Here is an 18,556-nt window from a genome sequence, read left to right on the forward strand (position 1 = left end):
TCTCCTTTGTTCAAATATTTTATCCATTTAAAAATTGGATTGCTTGTCTCATTATTGAGTTGCGAGATTTATGTACCTGGGTTCAGTTCAATTCAGTTACTCAGTTGTGTCCGACTCTTTGCAACCCCATGGACTATAGCACATCAGGCTTCCCTGTCCATCACCAACTCCCAGAGCTTGCTCAGACTCATGTCCATGAAGACGGTGATGCCATCCAACAATCTCATCCTCTGGTTATATGTTTGTTATTAGATATGTGGGAGTTTTTTTTTAATAGTGAATAATAATATCCTTTTTTTTTTTTAATTGTTACATAAGATAAAAGTTCTGATTAGGAAATTACATAGTTATATTGTAGATCTTGTATATTTAGGTATATATTCACCTAATTATCAGATTAGTCATGTTTTCTTAATTTGAACATATAATTTATAAAAAGCTCCGTAACTGATGAACTTGATAATAAAAATGCACCCTACAGTGAGTCATGAAATTTAAATTATCTTTTACCCCATGATGTTTGGTTCTTAGTTATTCTTAGCTTTGTTTCGCAGCTTTGGAGTTATAGAAGGAAAAGCTTCTAAACGTGAAATAAAGTAAGAGCCCAGTTTCTCAGCAGAGAAGTGTGGTTAGTAAGCCTGAGGCATAGGTTTGGTCCCACACGTGAACATTTTAGAGCAACATTTAAATGATCATGAACATGTTTAAAGACATGAAGATGGATCAGAGCACTGAAGCAGACCTCTGGCTTGACCACTACCCTGGTCTCCTGGTAGCTGGAGTGTAGTTTACTGTTACTCTGTCAACGTTTCAGACACACAGAATGTGAACCCTCCTCCCTGGTTCTCTCTAGGTTGGTTTTTGGCTTTCTGGGAGATAACCATTGCAAGGAGAAAAATTTGAAGCAGAAGAGACTTTTTTCCTGATGGAGTCTTTTCTTTCAAATAACCCTAGAAATACAGTGGCAATTATTCTCCTTTCATATATAGTAGAAATGTGGTATCAGCGCTCAAGACGACCAGTTACCTCCCTTAGCACTAGCTAACCTTGTTAGGGAAGTGTTCACTGCCCTTCTTGTCTGTGCTTAGATCCTGCTGAGCAGGGAATGTGTTATCTGGTACCCACTGTGCTCAGACTGATTTCTGCCCTCCGCCTCGCATGTACAACTCCGAGGCAGATTCTCTCTTGGGATGCTCAGATTTCCAGGAGTGGGTATGAATTTAGATGTCTTGACATACTGTTTTAAAAACCGTTATTGCATTGTTAAATGTATATTCTGATGGTTATTGTATATAAAATGTTTTTTAAGAGGACACGCTCTTTAAATGTTAAGCTTTCTGGCATTGTAAAAATGGCCAGCATGCTTTGATTTTCCTATACTAGTTGATAGTGCCTTTCATGTAGCAGGCTTTATCTTTTTCAAAAATCATGTTTAGTGAGGCATAATTTTACAGACAGTAAATTCAGCGTACTTAGGTGTAGCATTCTCTGCTTTATGACAAATACATATAGTTGTGTAACCACCGGCACAATTGAAATGCGCGTAGAGTGTGTCCATCAGCTCAGAACTCGGGGCCCCTTGTTAGTGAGCTTCCTCTCCCCACCCCCAGCCCCTGGCAATCTTTGATCTGATTTCTGCCCTGCTGTTTGTCTTTTCCAGAAAGTCATATAAATGGCCCCAACCAGGATGTAGCATTTTGCACACGGCTTCTTTCACTTAGCACATCCACATTGTTGTCTGTAGTATTACTTCCACTGGCCATCAGTGACTTTGAAGATGGAGGAAAGGGGCCCTGGGCTAAGGAGCACAGGTAGCCAGCCGCTTAAAGCTGGAGCGTGAAGGAAATGGACTTTTCCGCAAGCCACCACAAAGAGCTGCAGCCCTGCCATCTCTTAGCCGCTGGGACTGGTTTCAGACTTCTGACCTACAAAAGATAATAAGTTTTTATTGTTTAAGCTGCTGAGTTTATAATAATTTATTTACTAATTTATTACAGCAACAATGCAAAGCTAACACAGTGCTTTTTGTGTCCTAAGAAATCTTTGTCTAAGAAATGCAGATTTCCTCCTTTTTTAAAAAAAAAAGTAGTTTTATAGCTTTGGGTTTTAAAGTCAGGTCTGTGAACCATTTTGCGTGAATTTTTGCATATGGTGCAAGATCAGGCTCTAGTTTCTTTTCCTTCCCTCCTTACTCTTCTGGAATGAATGGGGAAGTGTTCCTTTCTGTTTTCTGGAAGAGTTTTATGTTGAGTTACTATTAATTCTTTATTAAATGATGGAATTCACCAGTAAAACCACCTATGTCTACCATTTTGTTGATTTATTTTTGTGGTAGGAATTTAAGTATAAATATAATAGGTATGAGTTACTTGGATTTCTTATTTTTGGGTGAGCTTTGGTGATTTGTATCCTTCAGAGAATTTGTTCATATCATCTGCATTCTGAATTTATTGGTGTAAGTTTGCTCTTAATATCTTCTGACCTCTTTAAGTTCTATATAGTTTGTGTTGATATACCTTCCTTAATTCCTGGCGTTGAAAATTTCTGTTTTTTTGATCCAGTTAGCTAGAGGTTATCAATTTTATTGGTCTCTGCAAGGAACTAGTGTTTGGTTTCATTGATTTTCTTCTAATATTTTTTAGTTTTCTTTTTTTTGGGGGGGGTGTATTTTTTAGTTTTCTGCTCATATGTCCTTTTTTCAGTTTAATTTGCTCTTCTTTTTCTATTTTAAAATGGAAGTTGAGCCAGGTTAGTAGTGAATTTCCACTTCCCCATTCAGACCTTTATTTTATAGTCACATTTACTTAACAGTGTATTCTGGGTTATAACAAATGTAATTACCTTTGTTTTAGATAATGATATTTTCTTTATATATTTATTGACATATTTACCACTTACAGCTTTCATTCCTTTTGTAGTTCTGAGTTCCCATCTGTTATTTTCCTTCTGCCTGAACAACAACCTCCTTGAATTTTTTTTTTTTGGTTGCAGATTTGCTGATGATGAATTCTGCCAGCTTTGCTGAATGCTGAATTCCTAAGTTGACAATATCAGCATTTTAAGGATATCATTCCTCTGCCTTCTGACTTGCTCTTTCTCCTCTTGTAAGAGTTAGTGGTGATGCTTTGTTTCACTTTCTGTGATGTGCCTTGTCTCTTTGTCACAGTTTTTAGCAGTTTTATTATGATGTGCTTTGATGTGATTTTTTTTTCCTGTTTATCTCACTTGGGGTTTATTGATATTTTTGGATCCGTAAGTTACAGTTTTCATCAAGTTTAGAAATAACTGACCAACATTTTAAAAATATTTTACCCACAAGCCCTTTATGGAACTTCAGTTACGTATATGAATGGTAATACCTTGGCTGTATATACCCTCTGCGTGTGAACTGTGGGCCGCAGTTCTGTTTACTTTTCTCTGTGTGCTTCACCGTGGATCTTCTCTATTTCTACCCAAAGTTTGCAGCGCCTGGCCCTTCACAGAGAGATTGCTGACCTCCTATCTACAGGCTCATCTTGGCAGGGATTGTGTTTTTCCTTCGAGTTTAAAATTTGCATACCATGTGATTCCAGTGTGCTGTAAATATTGACATTTAAAGAGGGGGGAAAGTCTTGTGTTACTCTTTAAAATATTTCCAGTGGAGTGTAAATACCATGGATATACCTACCATCATGCATTTAAAAAATACATGAACAAGCTCTACTTTAACCATTGGGAGATGTTCATTGCTACTTTTTCTCCTTGCGCTCATGTTTTTATTTCTCTTCTCTCACAGAAGTTGGGGCTTCCCTGGTAGCTCAGATGGTAAAGAATCTGCCTGCAGTGTGGGGGACCTGGGTTCAGTCCCTGAGTTGGGAAGATCCCCTGGAGGAGGGCATGGCAACCCACTCCAGCATTCTGGCCTGGAGAGTCCCATGGACAGAGGATGGCTGGCGGGCTGCAGTCAATGGGGTCGTAGAGAGTCCGACACGACTGAGTGACTAAGCACACACACAGAATTTTATCCTGAAGTAAACATTTTTCTGCCTATAAGAATTTTTTCAGCCTGTCATTCTCTTTTGTAACTATTAAATTCAGTTGTTTAAGACGTTCTATAATGTGAGACCCTTGGGTGTTGAGCCTGATCTTGTGACTGTTGCAGTTGTCTGTACCAGCTCCTATATCCTGGTTTTCCTCCATTGCCACCACTGCCCATCTTGTCCTTCCTTCTGGCCCCTCTAAGCATGGGGCCCCTCAGGGCTTCGTCCTGTACTTGGTCCACCATAGTCGGGTCCCTGAGGACCTCACCAGCTCATGAAGTCTGGATGCTTCCATGCACAGCCCCCAGCCATGCTCCTGCAACCCCGACTTCTCCCCAGCACTCCCGTCAATGTCTCCACTTGGATGTGGATGTGAGGTCTCAGATGGATCTGACGTCCGATGTGAACTCTTACAGCTGTGCCCACCACAGGCTGCTGTCTCTGCGGTGGCAGCTCTGCCCTTCCCCGCCCACCCTCCTCTGTCCGCAGACCCTGGTGGTGTCACTCTCACGGGACCTCTGCTTCGGCAGCCCTCACCTGTCTTAAGCAGCACAGTCTCTCAGCTGGCCTGTTCCTGCGGTCCTGCCCCTCCTCTGCCCAAGCCCCCTGCAGCCTCACTGAATAAAAGCAGCTGTGCTTAACGGTGGCCTGCTGCCTCTCCAGCTTCAGCTCCTCCTTCCTGCCTTGCCTTCTGGCCTCTGCCCAGTCCCTGGAATGCATCAAGCCCTCTCAGAGGTCTCACCTTGCTTTGCTTCCTGGGGTGTTCTTTGCCTGGACACCTTCCTCCTTTAAGCCTTCACTCTCAGACCCTGTTAAAACTGTCGTTCCTCCCACCTCCTAGCCCCTTAGCTCCTTTTCACTTTCCATTGTATGATTTACTTATTTACTTTGTCTCCCTTCCTCTGGAATGTAAGCTTCCTGAGGGCAGGAAGGTCTCTTACTGGTGTGTCAGCCCTTGTCTAGAACAGTACCTGACACATAGTAGACACTCCTCAAATGTTGTAGGATAAATAATGACTTCAAACAATATGTTGCAAGCTTTGATGGTTATTAAACCAAATAGCAGTTTATCTGAAATGTATCTGAGAATGATGAGGTTACTGGTAGCATTTTCCTCTGATTCAGTTTAGGTGTTTGTGAACAGTATCACTTAATACTAGAAAGAAGGGTTCATTCAGTATCAGTTTTCTTCCTTCCTTGTCTTTCTAAGTGTAGCCCTTGAAAACTGTTCGTGTGAATAAGTAGGCAGGCATGGAAGCTGTTTGTTGTCGCTGGACTTCAGAGTCAGGGGCCAAAAATCATATACGGTGTTTGATAAGTCATCATCTTTCAGCTGACGACTAGGTTAAGTTCCTTCTATTGTGTTGATGGCAAAGAGTTAAAAACCAGCTGGCTGGAAATGGCTTTCAAACCTGGTCATTGGAGTCCCTTTGTGTCACATTTTCTGAGGTTGCCCCAAAACCAGTTTCCTGACACCAGCTAGCTGACCATTCATCATACCTGTCCTTCACTTGACAGCCTCTCGTTGTACATGAAATACTAGGAAGCACTAAGAAAATTGTGATATTAATTTATCATACCCTTATAATATTATCATACCCTTACAATATTATCTTACCCTTACAATATTAAACATGTGGGCCTTACAAAAGCTCGTGGCTGCAGATTAAGCTCATTCAGTTTATCAGAAATATCTGCATGAATAGACAGAACCAGTTCTGTCAAACCACTGTCTTGGGTGAGGCCTTAACTTTTTAAAACCTTTAAGGTGTGCATCTGACAGCCATCCCACTTCCAAGTTCAGTTCCTAGTGGAGAGGTGAGGTGTGGAGCTGATCACCATGTGGAGGAAGGTGCCTCTCTGTGCTCCTTGGAGGCCTCTTTGCCTGCTCCTCACAAAGGTGATGCTTTCTTTTACAGCAGTCTTAAGTTTGAAGTGACTAAATGAAATTTAACCATCCCTGCCATCAGGCTCCAGAGTGTGTCTGAATTCCAGACACTCCAGCATGAACCATGACATCTTGTCTGCAGTGCTGCGCTGTGCCCCGAGGAGAAGCAGGTGTGGGATGGAGAGAATACCAGCCCGCACTGGGCTGGATCCAGGGTGCCCCGCTGTGTGCTGCGCGCCCCAGGGAGAGGCTGGATGGGCAGCGTGCCTTTTCTTCTGAGCGGGAGAAAGGTCGTGAAAGGGGAGGTGGGAGGGGACACGGCCATCTGCTCGCCTGACACTTGGAACTGACTTCTCATGGGGAGGCCGGCAGGGGAGGCCGGCAGGGGAGGCCGGCAGCAGACAGACAAACGACCAAGAGCTGAGGCAGGGCAGCAGCCTGTCATGAGGTGTGCCGGAGGCTTGAGGGGAGGCCCTGGGCACTGCGGTTTGGGCTGGGCTGCTCCAGGGACGGAGGAGGAGGAGAACCAGGCTCCCAGAAGAAGCCTCCCCTTCCCCAAGGGCGCTGCCCGCCAGGAGGAGAGCGGGCCGGCCAGTACCATCAGCTCAGGGCTGAGCTTGGTGCTGTGACACAGGAGCCTGGCAGTCCTCTGTTTAGACTCTCAATTCTCTGTATTTGCCGTGTCCTAACACAGTGCTTGCCTTTTGTTTCCTTTTCTTTTTTTTTTTAATTTAAAGGATTTTTTTGTTTTGTTTTGTGTTTTTTGATAGATGAGGGTTACTACCAGGGTGGAAAATTTCAGTTTGAAACTGAAGTTCCTGACGCATACAACATGGTGGTGAGTAGCCTGCCCTTGAGTCATTGTTCCCCCTTTGCGTGGCGGTTGGCTATCACAGGGCCTGGCGGTCCCCTCCCCAGCATCATGTCCACATGCTGCCCACCCAGTCCTGGAACTGAGCATGAAATGGCCGGTACTTGTGCGGTTAATGTCCCTCACCAGCAGTATTTCGAGTTTCAGTAGAGAGGTTCATTTCTCAGTGCACATTTGCAAGTACTGTGTGCCAGGCAGTCTGTGCCAGGGTGCAGCTCTACTGAGGCTGGAATTACTGTCCTGAGGCCACACGTTTACAGGGATCTGCCTGTATATTTCATACAAATCTTGTTAAATTCTGACACTGGAGGAAAGAGCATTTTATTTAAAACTACGTTTGTTTATGGTGTAACACCAAAATTTGTATAAAACGTGTGTTTTAGAATTTTGGAAAAGGATAACAACCTGTTTTAAACTGTGAGTGTTTGTTTACACCCGTGTAAACATGTCAGATCCTTCAAGGAGCCTCCAGTAGTAACTGCCCAGTGCAGTCACATTCTGTCTGCTTTTAGGAACGTGCTGACCAAGTAGGAAAGTGAGAGAAAGGGTAGGAAATTAATCATAAAGTGGTAAGTAGCAGACAGTGATAATTGGTCAACGATAGGAAACTGGAGAATTCAGAGAAGGAAGAGAGAAAGTGGTCAGGGCCAGTTAAGGGTCTGCAGAGAGCTAGAATTGGGTTGGCTCGAGCACAACTGGGGCAGGGGTTCTGGGTGCCGAGACACGTCTCCTGCTGTGCTGACAGCTGTGGAAATGAGTACTGGGGGCCTGTGTACAGGGCAGGTTGACCAGGTCGACTTGAAGGAAGACTTGGGGTCAAGAAATAGTGGAGAGGTGAGAAAACTCAGATTGGGGTTTGGGGGGCGTTTTCACTACAGCAGTGAGAAATCCGTGAGGGCTCCGAACAGCTCCACACCCCCTGAGCAGGGGCGAGGAGAGGGTGTGGTATGCCCGCCCAGGCTCTGAGCCTCCGGGTTGGCACGTGGCCAGCTCTACTTTTGCATATTGATATGTCTATTTCCCGCCATGTTTCTTCACATTCTCTAGGCCTATTGAGCAGGAAAGAAAAATCTGGTGGTAAAATTCAGTCTCCTGTGAACCCAAGGCTGAGGGAATTGGCACCGCTCGGGCCCTTGCTCCCCTCAACGACAGCTCCCTCCTCTCTGATAAGTGGGGTTGTCCCCCTCCTCCCATGCTTCGTCTCCACCCCCGACCCCCGACCCCCAACCCCCACTGTCTAGTTCGGTGGCTCTAACACTTGTCTATTTAAAGCCAAACTTTTCTGTATGGCAATTGATCTCTACTGGGCTACTGTGTTCAAAGCCCCTTTGGAGGATGTGGAAGAGTTGGCAATCTAAGAAAAAGAAAAAGGAGATTTAAATGTTAATCAAAGATAGCAAGATATGCGTTCCAGGTCTTTGTCAACCCATCCATCCAGCCGCCCGCTGACACTTTTCCTGTTGCCCTGATCATTGACAGGGGAACCTGCACCCCTTCAGGCAAGAACAGTGTGAGAACTTGCTTTATAGGCACATGTTTAGAACATGGGGCTATTTTGATGGTTTCTGGAAACAACCAGACATGCAGTACTTAAAACTCTAGGCTCTAGCTTCCTGGACATACGCCCTCTCTCTAAAGAGAGTTAAAAGTCGCAGGTTTGCGATACAGCCTTCAGAAAAGCAGGGAATTTCAGGGGAGGAGGATAGATCACAGGGTTTAGCGTAAGCTGGTGAACTTTCCAAACAAGCCTCGAGGAAGCTAAGAACTGCTGTTGGCATGCGTTGGGCATCATTTGGTGGCAGAGTGTCTTCTTCCCAGTGTAAGGATAGAGCAGAGTGTCAGAACAGGAAGGGAGGAACAGAGGTGTGATTCGGGCTTCCACTAATTTTGCTTCGGTCACACACCAGTCGTTTGGGTGACGTCAGTATTCCTGTGTTTACCCACCAGGAAGTTAGGGCTCAGAAAGGAAAGGTGAGAACTTAACTAGTTGGCCTTGCTAGTCTCGGTGTCCATCGCCAAAGCCGATTCTTGTCAAGAGCTGCCCGCCTTCCTAACGTGTGCCCTTCCCAGCACACCTGGTGGCTGCTTCGTAGTGAGAAGTGTTTGTCATACTCCCCTGTCCCTGTGACTTCTTTAAGAATGAAGTGGGAAATGAAATAAGTAGCTAATAGAAAATCATTGAGCCTCAAAGACACATTCCCTCTAGTTGCTGGTGACTTATAAAGATCTCACATTTTTCTATTTTAGTTTCTGCCTCCTTTGGAAAATTTCTAAGTGGTGGGCTAGTCCTCTTTCTTCGGGAACAAAACCCGTGTTCTCCAGCCAGGAAGCACTGAGAGACCAGGCCGTCCGGGTGTATCCAGACCCCACCCTGCTGCCGGGAGGGCCTCTGCATATTCTGTCTGCCTCTTTGCAGGCAGAGGCCAGCCAGAGCCGTGAGCTCACAGCAGGGCGAAGAGGGCAGCCCTGACCCCGAAGACGTGAGGTGTCGTGCTTCATAGATACAGAGGTGGTGGTGTTCCGCTTGTTAGTAGTTCATCTTTATGTAGTTCTCCTCACTGTCTCTCTTCACTGGACTGTCTGCTCCCCAAAGGAGGAGTCTGGGGGTGCTTTGATCTCACTGTATTTCCACTGCTGGGCAGGGGTGGCCACACCAGGCATGTGGCTCACATTTCTCCAGTGGTTGGTATGTTCTCTGCCCCCAAGAAATTTGTGGTGTGGAAAATAAACCAGCATTTGAAAATATAGAGGTTCCAGGTATGTGGAATAGTGATTCTGAGAGCAGACTTTCAGGAATTCATGTTTCACTGGAGTGAGGAGACAGCCGGTTTTCAGCAAGTCAGCCTGAAAGGACTTTGTGGAGCTTTCTCAGAACTCATATGCTTTTACATCACAGTTTATAGGATTTCTGTACTTCATAAGGACTTGTTTTTTTTTAAACCCCTTACACTTATGGTTCCTGCAATCACGGTCAGTTTTTAAGATTGTGAATGAAGCTTTTTTAATCAGTTAAGCATCAATAAATCATTATTTTAGAATAAACTTCTTAAAAAAGAAAGAAACACATATTTGATATCCCCTCACCACCACCCGCAGCTAAAATGCAGATATTTCCTTTGGGTCTTTGTCCTTTGATCCCTGAATTTTATGTCACAGTCTCTAGCTGCTTCGCAGTCTCTCTCAACCCTAGAAGTTGGCTGAAAGGATGGAGTGATGTTTAACGAGCTCCTAAAATGCTATGGGTTCTGTGTCAGGCCTTGTGGGCTGGAGGTGAGAAGTCAGGCGGCCTTGAAGAAGCTCAGCCTCTGGACACAGAAACGGTGACAAGCCAGGGTGGTGACGGGGCGATGGTGACGTCCCAGAATGTGGGGACGCGCAGAGCAGGAGGCGGCCTGGGAGCAGATAGCAGCTTGGCTGTGGTCTCACACACTCACACACGGCTCCCCCAGCATGTCACCTGAGCTGTGGTAGGAAGTCGTGTGCTGAAGCAGGAGACAGGAATGTGGCTTTTCTCTCTTCCTGGAAGTGAGGTTATGTGATAAAACCACATCAGGCAACATGATCACAAGCGTTTTGCCACATTTCCAGAAGGAGGACAGGAGGTACCACCAGTAACACCTGAATGCCCACTGGCCGTCTTCTTTTTAGGGTAATTTATTATACTCCGTGGAAAACTGAGAAAAAAATCACTGCGCAAAAAATAGAATATTAGTCATCTGTCGTCTCTCTCCGTCATCAGAGATGATAACCACTAACTTTCTGATGGATGTTATGCACGCTATCTAACCATACATACAAGTGCCATCATGCTGCACATAACTTGGTGACTTGGGGTTTTTAACGTTACAGCATAGTACAATATGGGCTTCCCTGGTGGCCCAGCCATAAAGCATCCACTTGCCAATGCAGGAGACGCACGTTTGATCCTTGGATAGTGAAGATCTCCTGGAGAAGGTAATGGCAACCCACTCCATTATTGTTGCCTGGGAAATCCCATGGACAGAGGACCCTGGTGGGCTACAGTCCATGGGGTTGTGGAGTCACAGCAGCAGCAGCATAATAAAGTATATCATCGTATCATAAGAACGTATGTTCTCTTGTCAATTAGTGTATAATTATATCACCCTTAGTAGGAGCACTTAATTGTGTGATGTGTCATGGTTTTAAACTAATCCTTTATGGTTGATCACTGGGTGACCAATATTTGATAATGTGAGCAAAACTTTAGAGAAGGGCCAAACAGTAAATATTTTAGGCATTGTGGACTATATATTGTCTCTGTCATATAGTCTTTTTTTAAAACAAAAACAAAAACACCCTTTAAAAATATAAAGGCCATACTTAGATCATAGACCACTTGAAATCAAGCTCGGCCTTATTTGGTCCGCGGGTTGTAGTTTGCTGACCCCTGGAATAAGCAGTGCTGTGACGCAGGTCCTGGACAGCAGCACGTGCATGCCTGCTGCTGGCTGCCTTTGGATAAACTCTTAGAAGTGCAGTTACAGGTATTGAGTCATTGATGCTGATTTTAAGGCTTTTTAATCAATACGATTCAGTTACCTTCCAGAGAGTTTCCATTTGGCATCTCCACTGTCAGTGTATGAAAATTGTTTTTCCTAAACCTTGACCAACATGGGATGTTCTAATTATTTTTTTCTTTTTGCTCTTTTGGAAGGAAATAAATAATAAGTAAATGTCATTTGAATTTTCATTTCTTAAATAGGATGCTAAATTTTTTTTTCCTACTTATTAACTGTTTATGTCTTTTATGGGCTATTATTATGTGCTTAGCCCCCCCCCTTTTTTTTTTCTGTTGTAGTGTTTGTTTTTCTTATTATAAGCATTCCTATATAGAAATTATATGAAACTTTTTTCTTAGTTAGCTGTGTCATAAACGTTTTCCTGTTTTCATTTGTCTTTTTGTTGTTCAGTAAAAGCTTATGGCTTTTTGTTTTAAGGTGTAGCCAAATCTACTTTTTCTTTGAATTTTTCGTGTTGTGGAATGCTTATAACAGGCCTTCAGACCCCAAGATAACTCATCTGTGTTTTCTTCTAGTACTTTTAGCGTTCTGTGTTGTTTATGTTATGTAAAGCTCTCAGTGAGCATCTGACTGTACTTTTCTGAATAGATAACCCCTGAAGTGCCCCATCCCCATTGATTTGCAGTATGGCCTTTGTCATGTACAAACCCTGAGCTGTGTGACAGGACGGCTAGTGATGCCAGCCCCTGAGGTAGCAACTGGAGCTGGGTGCGTCTTGTTTGTCTGGCTTTGGAGGTGGTGGGGGTCTGTGAGAATAGTTCAACTTAAAAAGTGTGTGTCCGAATCAGGTCCCCAGTGTGGTGCAGAAGTCTGCTCTCTCCCTGGGGCACTGATGTCAAGAGGGCCATCGACAGCCTCCAGCTGTGGCAGGTGTGAGGGGATGAAGAGGAGAGGGCAGGTGCGGCCCCACCCTGGGAGCTGCAGTGACCAGGCAGGTGACAGTGCGGCAGGGCTTCAGAGGAGGGAGGGGGCCTTCAGCCCTTCCAGACGCTGAGGCGCGACACAGTCTGCCCTGCAGGCTGCTGTGTTCACCAGGCTTACCACATGCACAGTGCCAGCCTTCCTCCTGAGCCTGAAGGCCTTGCTGAGAGTACAGGCTTACCACATGCACAGTGCCAGCCTTCCTCCTGAGCCTGAAGGCTTTGCTGGGAGTGCAGGCTTACCACATGCACAGTACCAGCCTTCCTCCTGAGCCTGAAGGCCTTGCTGGGAGTGCAGGCTTACCACATGCACAGTACCAGCCTTCCTCCTGAGCCCGAAGGCCTTGCTGGGAGTGCAGGCTTACCACATGCACAGTGCCAGCCTTCCTCCTGAGTCTGAAGGCCTTGCTGGGAGTGCAGGCTCTGCTAGTGTTTGTTCTGTCAAATGCAGTCCTATATTTACCTGCAGAAAAGCAAGTTTGAGAATATTCAGTTTGATTTCAGCTCCCGCTGATCCTAAATTTTGTAATCCTCAGATACCCACCTCTACTTGGTTGGAATAATCATTCAGGGGAATCTGTTGATGTCATGTTGCTTTGAAATCAGGAAGAAAATTTAATGAGGGTACTGAAAAAAAGTGTTTAAAAATGTTTGTTTTATACAGATTCAAAAGGTGAAACTATTAGAGTACTAGAAAGAGTACAGAAGATTTAGATGGTGACAGATTCTCTAGATTTGGTCTCAAAGATAAAAATTTTCATTACAAAGATTTTAAATCTGTAGATGACTTGTCTGGTGAGATTCTGAGAGACGACTGTCATGCTCCTCAAACCATGGTGACCTTGCAGTGGACTGGGCCTGGGGAAGGGGCCCCTCACTGCAGGCAAGGGTGGGCCTGTGATCTCCCTGGAGGCAAGAGCGCTTGGCACTGAATCCGCAGCAGTACTCTGGCCAGAACCCCCCGCCCGGTTCCTGGTCTTCATTCCAGTGAAGTATTTCTTTCCGCTGTGAGTGAAGATAGCATTGATACAGCAGTTTTGTAGTAGAAGTGGGAAGAACCTAAGTGTCCAGGCACAGGGGGACTGGCTTGCTAAATGCTACTGTTTGTGCCATGGGATGCATGGATGCCCAAAGGCATCTGAGATGATGACAAGAATAAATGTGAAAAAATGTACAGCACGTTTCCCTACTTCTGTAAAGAAAAATGACTGTGCATCACACACACCTGTGTGTATGGCCTAGAAAATAGGCTCCAAAATGTGCATCAGATATTAATAGAAATTATTCTCGATAGAGTGCTATATCTCTGTCTATACACATCTTTCCTATTTTTTTTCTTTTTTGTTTTTTCTAAGATGAGTGTGATCGGTTTTAAAATAGATTAAAAGAACGTTATCCAAACACGCTCCATCCTAAGTGATGTTGATGTGTCTTATTTCCACGTGATCTTTTCCATTCTCTCTCCCTCTTTTAAGTATTAAGTGGACTAGGACTTGCATCTAGACAAGGTAAATGACAGTAGCGTCTTCAGAAACATCCACAAAGGGCACCAGCGGTGCTGTGGGGAGCAGCACTTCAGCTGCTCAGCCACGTAGTGTGAAGGAGTCTAGGGGCTCCTGGTTCACAGCGGGCTCCGGGGGTGCAGAGCTGCTTCCCCAGGCCTCTGAGGCTGCTCCTCCACAGCCGGGGCCCAGGGAGGGGTAGGGGGCAGGAGCCCAGCAGCCAGCACCATCTGCCATCAGTCCCGGGGTTTGGAGGGGTCCTGTGCGGGGGCAGCAGCCCCCCCAGCGAGACCAGCGCTGCATGCGGTGTGCAGACACTGCTGCAGGGGCCAGGGCCGCTGCCTGACAAGCTGGGAGTGCGTGGTAAAACGGCGCTGGATGGGGTACACGGAAGGCTCTGGAGCGCCTGTGATCTCTTCCTTCTGTGTTGCAGCCTCCCAAAGTGAAATGCTTGACCAGGATCTGGCACCCCAACATCACCGAGACTGGTGAGATATGTCTCAGGTGAGTTCTCTCCGCTCCTATCTCCTGTGCTCTGAGCGTTGCCTGAGGCTCGGCTTCCCAGGGGTCATCTCCCCCGAGAGGACACTCGGAGGCTGGGCCAGGAGTAGGGAGGCTTTGGAGCGGTCTCTCGGCTCCCCCATCCCAGCCTGGCTTCTGCAATCCACCCAGGACACCCCCTCTGAGAACCTTTACCCCGTCCCCTCTTATTTTAATGAGGCATACTCCCGCCATGTGGCTGATTTTAGATAAAAGGGGAAACTGTAATTAACAGGATTCACAGTAGGAGGATAATGTGGATGGCAGGCTTCAGAAGACACCCCCCACCCCCTCTTATATTTAAATGTCCTCTCTTGTGGTTTTTCTTTTCTACTTTTTTTGGCTGCGTGCACGTGGCTTATGGGATCTTAGTTCCCTGGCCAGGATCAGTCCCAGGCCCCGGCAGTGACACTGCGGAGTCCTAACCACTGGACCACCAGGCAGTTCCCTCAGCATCCTCTCTTTACCAAAATGGTCTTGATGTGTGCAAGAGCACGTCCCTGGAGCTTTTGCCCGTCGTGTCCTGGGCCCTGCCCTTCCAGGGGCAGATGGCTGGGAACCAGCCATTTCCTGCTTCTAGAGCTTGCTGGTCACTAACGTAGAGAACCAGAGAGGTCGGTGGTGGAGGTGGTTTTCGAGTCAGTTTAGCCTGTGGGCTGTGTCTGTCTTGTGCCCCGCACGTTCCCTGGCAGGGCAGTGAGGTCAGCTTGCAGGGCTCTGGTGCTGGCTCCCTGGCCGAGTCCTGGCCCAGCCCTGGCAGCCATGTGACCTGGGGAGCCCGGCTGCTCCATGTGGGGTGTGTCTCCAGCATGCTCTGTGCTCCCTTGCTCCGTGATCTCGTCCTCCTCATGCCCTGCCTCTGGGTCTTGTCCTCCCACCCTCTTCTCCCCGAAGAGAATGCCGGCACCTGTGAAAGGCCGTGTGCAAGCTGTAACCGTCCTCCCTGCAGGCACGAGGATACCCACTTTCACATCCACTTTGGCTTTTGATAGTGAAAAATACATTTTATGAGAGTATTTTTTTTTAGTTGTTTTAGTTTTTGTTTAGTGTTTTTAGTTTTTTAGTTTTTAGTTTTAGGTTTTTTTTTAGTGTTTTAGTTTTTTAGTGTTTTTAGTTTTAGGTTTTTTTAGTGTTTTTTGTTTTTTAAAGGCATCTTCCCTTTTTAAGTATCTGCCCTTTAAATGTTGAAACTTTAGAAAAATCTGTGATCTTCAGTTTCAGATCCTAAGTGTCTTGTCTCCCTTCCTCCAGTCAGGGTGGGTCCAGAGAGGGCATTTCTCTGATCATTTCTGCCATCTTCTGAGAAATCAGATTATTAACAAAATATAATAGGAATTTAACAGATGGTCGCCTGCTACAAAAGCTAGAAACCATGAAGGATAATAGTTGATACATTTAGCCGTGTTAAAATTAAAAACACACAGTTTGAAAGAGAAAGTATCAGCAGGATTGCAGCCCTTGTATGTAAACAGTCCTTTCAATCAATATGAAAAAGATGAGCCCCCCCACTGGAAAAATGAGCATCGGCTCCAAATAGGGGATTCACAGGAGGAGGCACACAGTGGGCGGAAAGCGTCTGGGGCTGCTCGGTCTCCGTGGTGATGGGAGACAAGCGCGTGGAAGCAAGGGGAGGCTGCTCGCCACTTCTCAGGCTGGCAGACAGCAAAGCGTGCATGCGTGTGTGTGTGTGCACGTGCACGTGTGGACAGGCTTCTGTTCCACGGGAGGGTGCGTCTATCTGTATACCTTTCCCTGGTCCTTCAGCCAGAAGGAGACTGCAAACCACAGAGCAAAGAAGGGCCCGGCCCGGTGGACAGGAGCTGCTCTGTGCCACTGGGCCCAGCTGCGCACCTGCGGCTCACGGGCCTGCTGGCTGCTGCTCACTCACCGCTCCTCTTTTCCATCTGTTTCAGCTTACTGAGAGAACATTCGATCGACGGCACCGGCTGGGCCCCCACAAGGACGCTGAAGGTGAAGTGCGGGCCTCCCCTTGGGGCCTTCCTGTCTGGGAGCCAGCCTCCCGGGAGGACAGTGGTGTGCAGTGCACACTATCCCATCCGCACCGCTGGCCGCCCACCCCGCTCCTGCTCCCCTCAGCACCTGCCGGCCCTCCTGGGGCTGCTGGCCAAGGGTGGGCCCGCTTGGTTCCTCTGCCCTTTGCCACGGGTGCTGCAGTGGTTCACCGTTCCTGCTCGTCCTGCTGCTCCCCAGGCTTGCACAGTGGTCTCCCCTAACACAGTGGAGGCTTGCCAGGAGTGGGCAGGGACAGAGGAGGGGGAGGCTGGGGTCCCATGTCTACGCTGAGTCACCTCGGACAGAGGAGGGGTGGCGGATGTGGCCAGGTGTGCTGGAGGGGGCACCTCTCTGGGGCGGGGGGTGATCGGGGAGCCACAGGGACTCAGGAACCGACCCCAGGTGTTTTGCCAGTGTGGCTCAAGTGGGCTTCGGGGGTGTGTCCTGGGTGCCCACGTGGCGCCACCAGCTATGCGTCATCTCTAGGCTTTCCCATGTTGCTGCCCCTGGGCCCCCTGCCTTTCTTCCCTGACTCTTATCAGAAGCGTCCCGGCTTTTGGCCAGTGTTCAATGAGTGGCAAGCAGCTGCCTGACTTCTGCCATCTTCTTTGAGTAGTGAAGTGGCTCCACAGTGTCACAGCCCCTGCCTGTCTGGCGTGGGGTTGGCCCTGCCAGGAGGAGCACTCTCCTCAGACTGGGTCTGGGGACAGTGGTGTTCCCAGCCTGCCCTTCGCTTCAGTGCAGAGATGTGGTCTTCTGAGCGAGGCCGTTTTTGTGGTGACCGTCCCCCTCCTCTTAACCTAAAGGGCTGCAGGCAGCACGTCGGCCCATCTGAGGCTCTCGGCTGCCTGGCGTAGCGCACACGCTGTCTCCTTGCCCCTCTGTTTCCTGTAACATTTTCACATGCGGCAGCTTGGCTCAGTCAGGTGTGGATGATGAAAGCCGTCCTGACTGAAACCGCTCAGAGGCCTCAGTCTGTGCCGAGGTCACAAGAAGCGGGCAGCAGCTGGTCATGGAGCTGCTGCATTGGCTGCCGTCCCTGGGTGGTGAGGGTGGGCCTGAGAGGACTGGACCTGCATGCAGGCTCTGTTTCCCCACGGTTCTTTGCTGATTAACTCTCTAGGCCCTGCCTTTAAAATAACTTTGCAGAAAACTATCCTTCATAAAATGGGGACTTACTGGTTCATCTCTTAGAGGCCACACTCACCCAAAACTTGTTTTCTTCTTTCTTCTCATTTCAGGATGTTGTTTGGGGATTAAACTCTTTGTTTACTGTAAGTATGTTGAACAAAATTCCAAACTATTTTAATTCCTCTGTCTGCTGGTTTTAAAGATTGCATTAAAGATAACACAAGGGGATCACTGAATCCCTCCTTCTTTGGCACTTTTGTGAGTCAGAAGAACAGTGAGTTAAAAACTGAGGGTGCTTTGGAGTAATCCATGGGGAGGTCGGGGGAACAGGTGGGGAGAGAGCAGAGGGCGGGGAGAGGAGAGGGTCCCCACTGCCTCGGGGGCAGCACGGACGGGCCAGCTCCATTCCCCGTGGTCTCCTCCATCGGGTTAGGCTCCTCTGGGGGCCTGGCCGCCCCACACTCCGCTCTGCTTCTCTCCTAAGTGCTCCAGTTTGGATGAAGGAGCATGTAGTCACCAACCTTTAGGCTTTTCACAATTAGCTGTTCCTTTGAGTTTTGACTTTTTGATCATCAGTTCAGTTCAGTCGCTCAGTCATGTCCAACTCTTTGCAACCCCATGGACCGCAGCACGCCAGGCCTCTGTTCAGTTTGGGTCCAGACATCATTCCTCCTGGGTTGTGAGTGCAGTGCTTGTGGAGATGAGTTAAAGATGACGGGGAAGCGGGCAAGAACAGAATGAAAGCATAGAAGGCACAGCTGTTAATCACAAAATCAAGGAGAAAATGAGTTTCTAAGGAAAAATAGGATTTTTATTCATAAATGCTCATATTGAGACTGGCTTGTCATTCCCTAATTACAAGAAATAGCATTAGAAATTAATGTAATTGCTATTTCCTCACCAAACTTTGGAAAGTCATGTGTACACACATTCCAGCCTTCTCTCAGTCGACCATGAATTACCATTTTGAAAAAAATGTCTCACATTCAATGCTTCTGCATCAAAAGAACTTCATTTCTCAGCAATTTTCTCAACTCTCTAGGTCACTCTAACATTTGCTAATTAAATTTCTGTTGCCTGTTTCATAAAATGAAGACTTATAACAGCAGAAAAACAGGTTCTTTCCACTGT

The 18,556-nt window shown here is 47.0% G+C and overlaps 1 protein-coding gene across 3 annotated transcripts in view; it reads left to right on the forward strand.

The window, feature by feature from the left end:
* Positions 1-18,556, forward strand: part of UBE2F (ubiquitin conjugating enzyme E2 F (putative)) — a 46,746-nt gene that overhangs the window by 22,419 nt on the left and 5,771 nt on the right. For all 3 annotated transcript variants that reach the window (XR_010660822.1, XM_065917158.1, XM_065917159.1), the window contains 4 exons: positions 6,678-6,745; positions 14,175-14,245; positions 16,195-16,252; positions 17,536-17,568. Coding sequence is in view for 2 of the 3 variants with exons in the window: in XM_065917158.1 (XP_065773230.1) it covers positions 6,678-6,745; positions 14,175-14,245; positions 16,195-16,252; positions 17,536-17,568 (230 nt within the window). In the remaining variant the exon portion in view is untranslated. The remainder of the gene's footprint in view (positions 1-6,677; positions 6,746-14,174; positions 14,246-16,194; positions 16,253-17,535; positions 17,569-18,556) is intronic.

This window comes from Muntiacus reevesi, chromosome 1, assembly GCF_963930625.1.
Source record: "Muntiacus reevesi chromosome 1, mMunRee1.1, whole genome shotgun sequence".
In the NCBI taxonomy this organism is placed as follows: domain Eukaryota; kingdom Metazoa; phylum Chordata; class Mammalia; order Artiodactyla; family Cervidae; genus Muntiacus; species Muntiacus reevesi.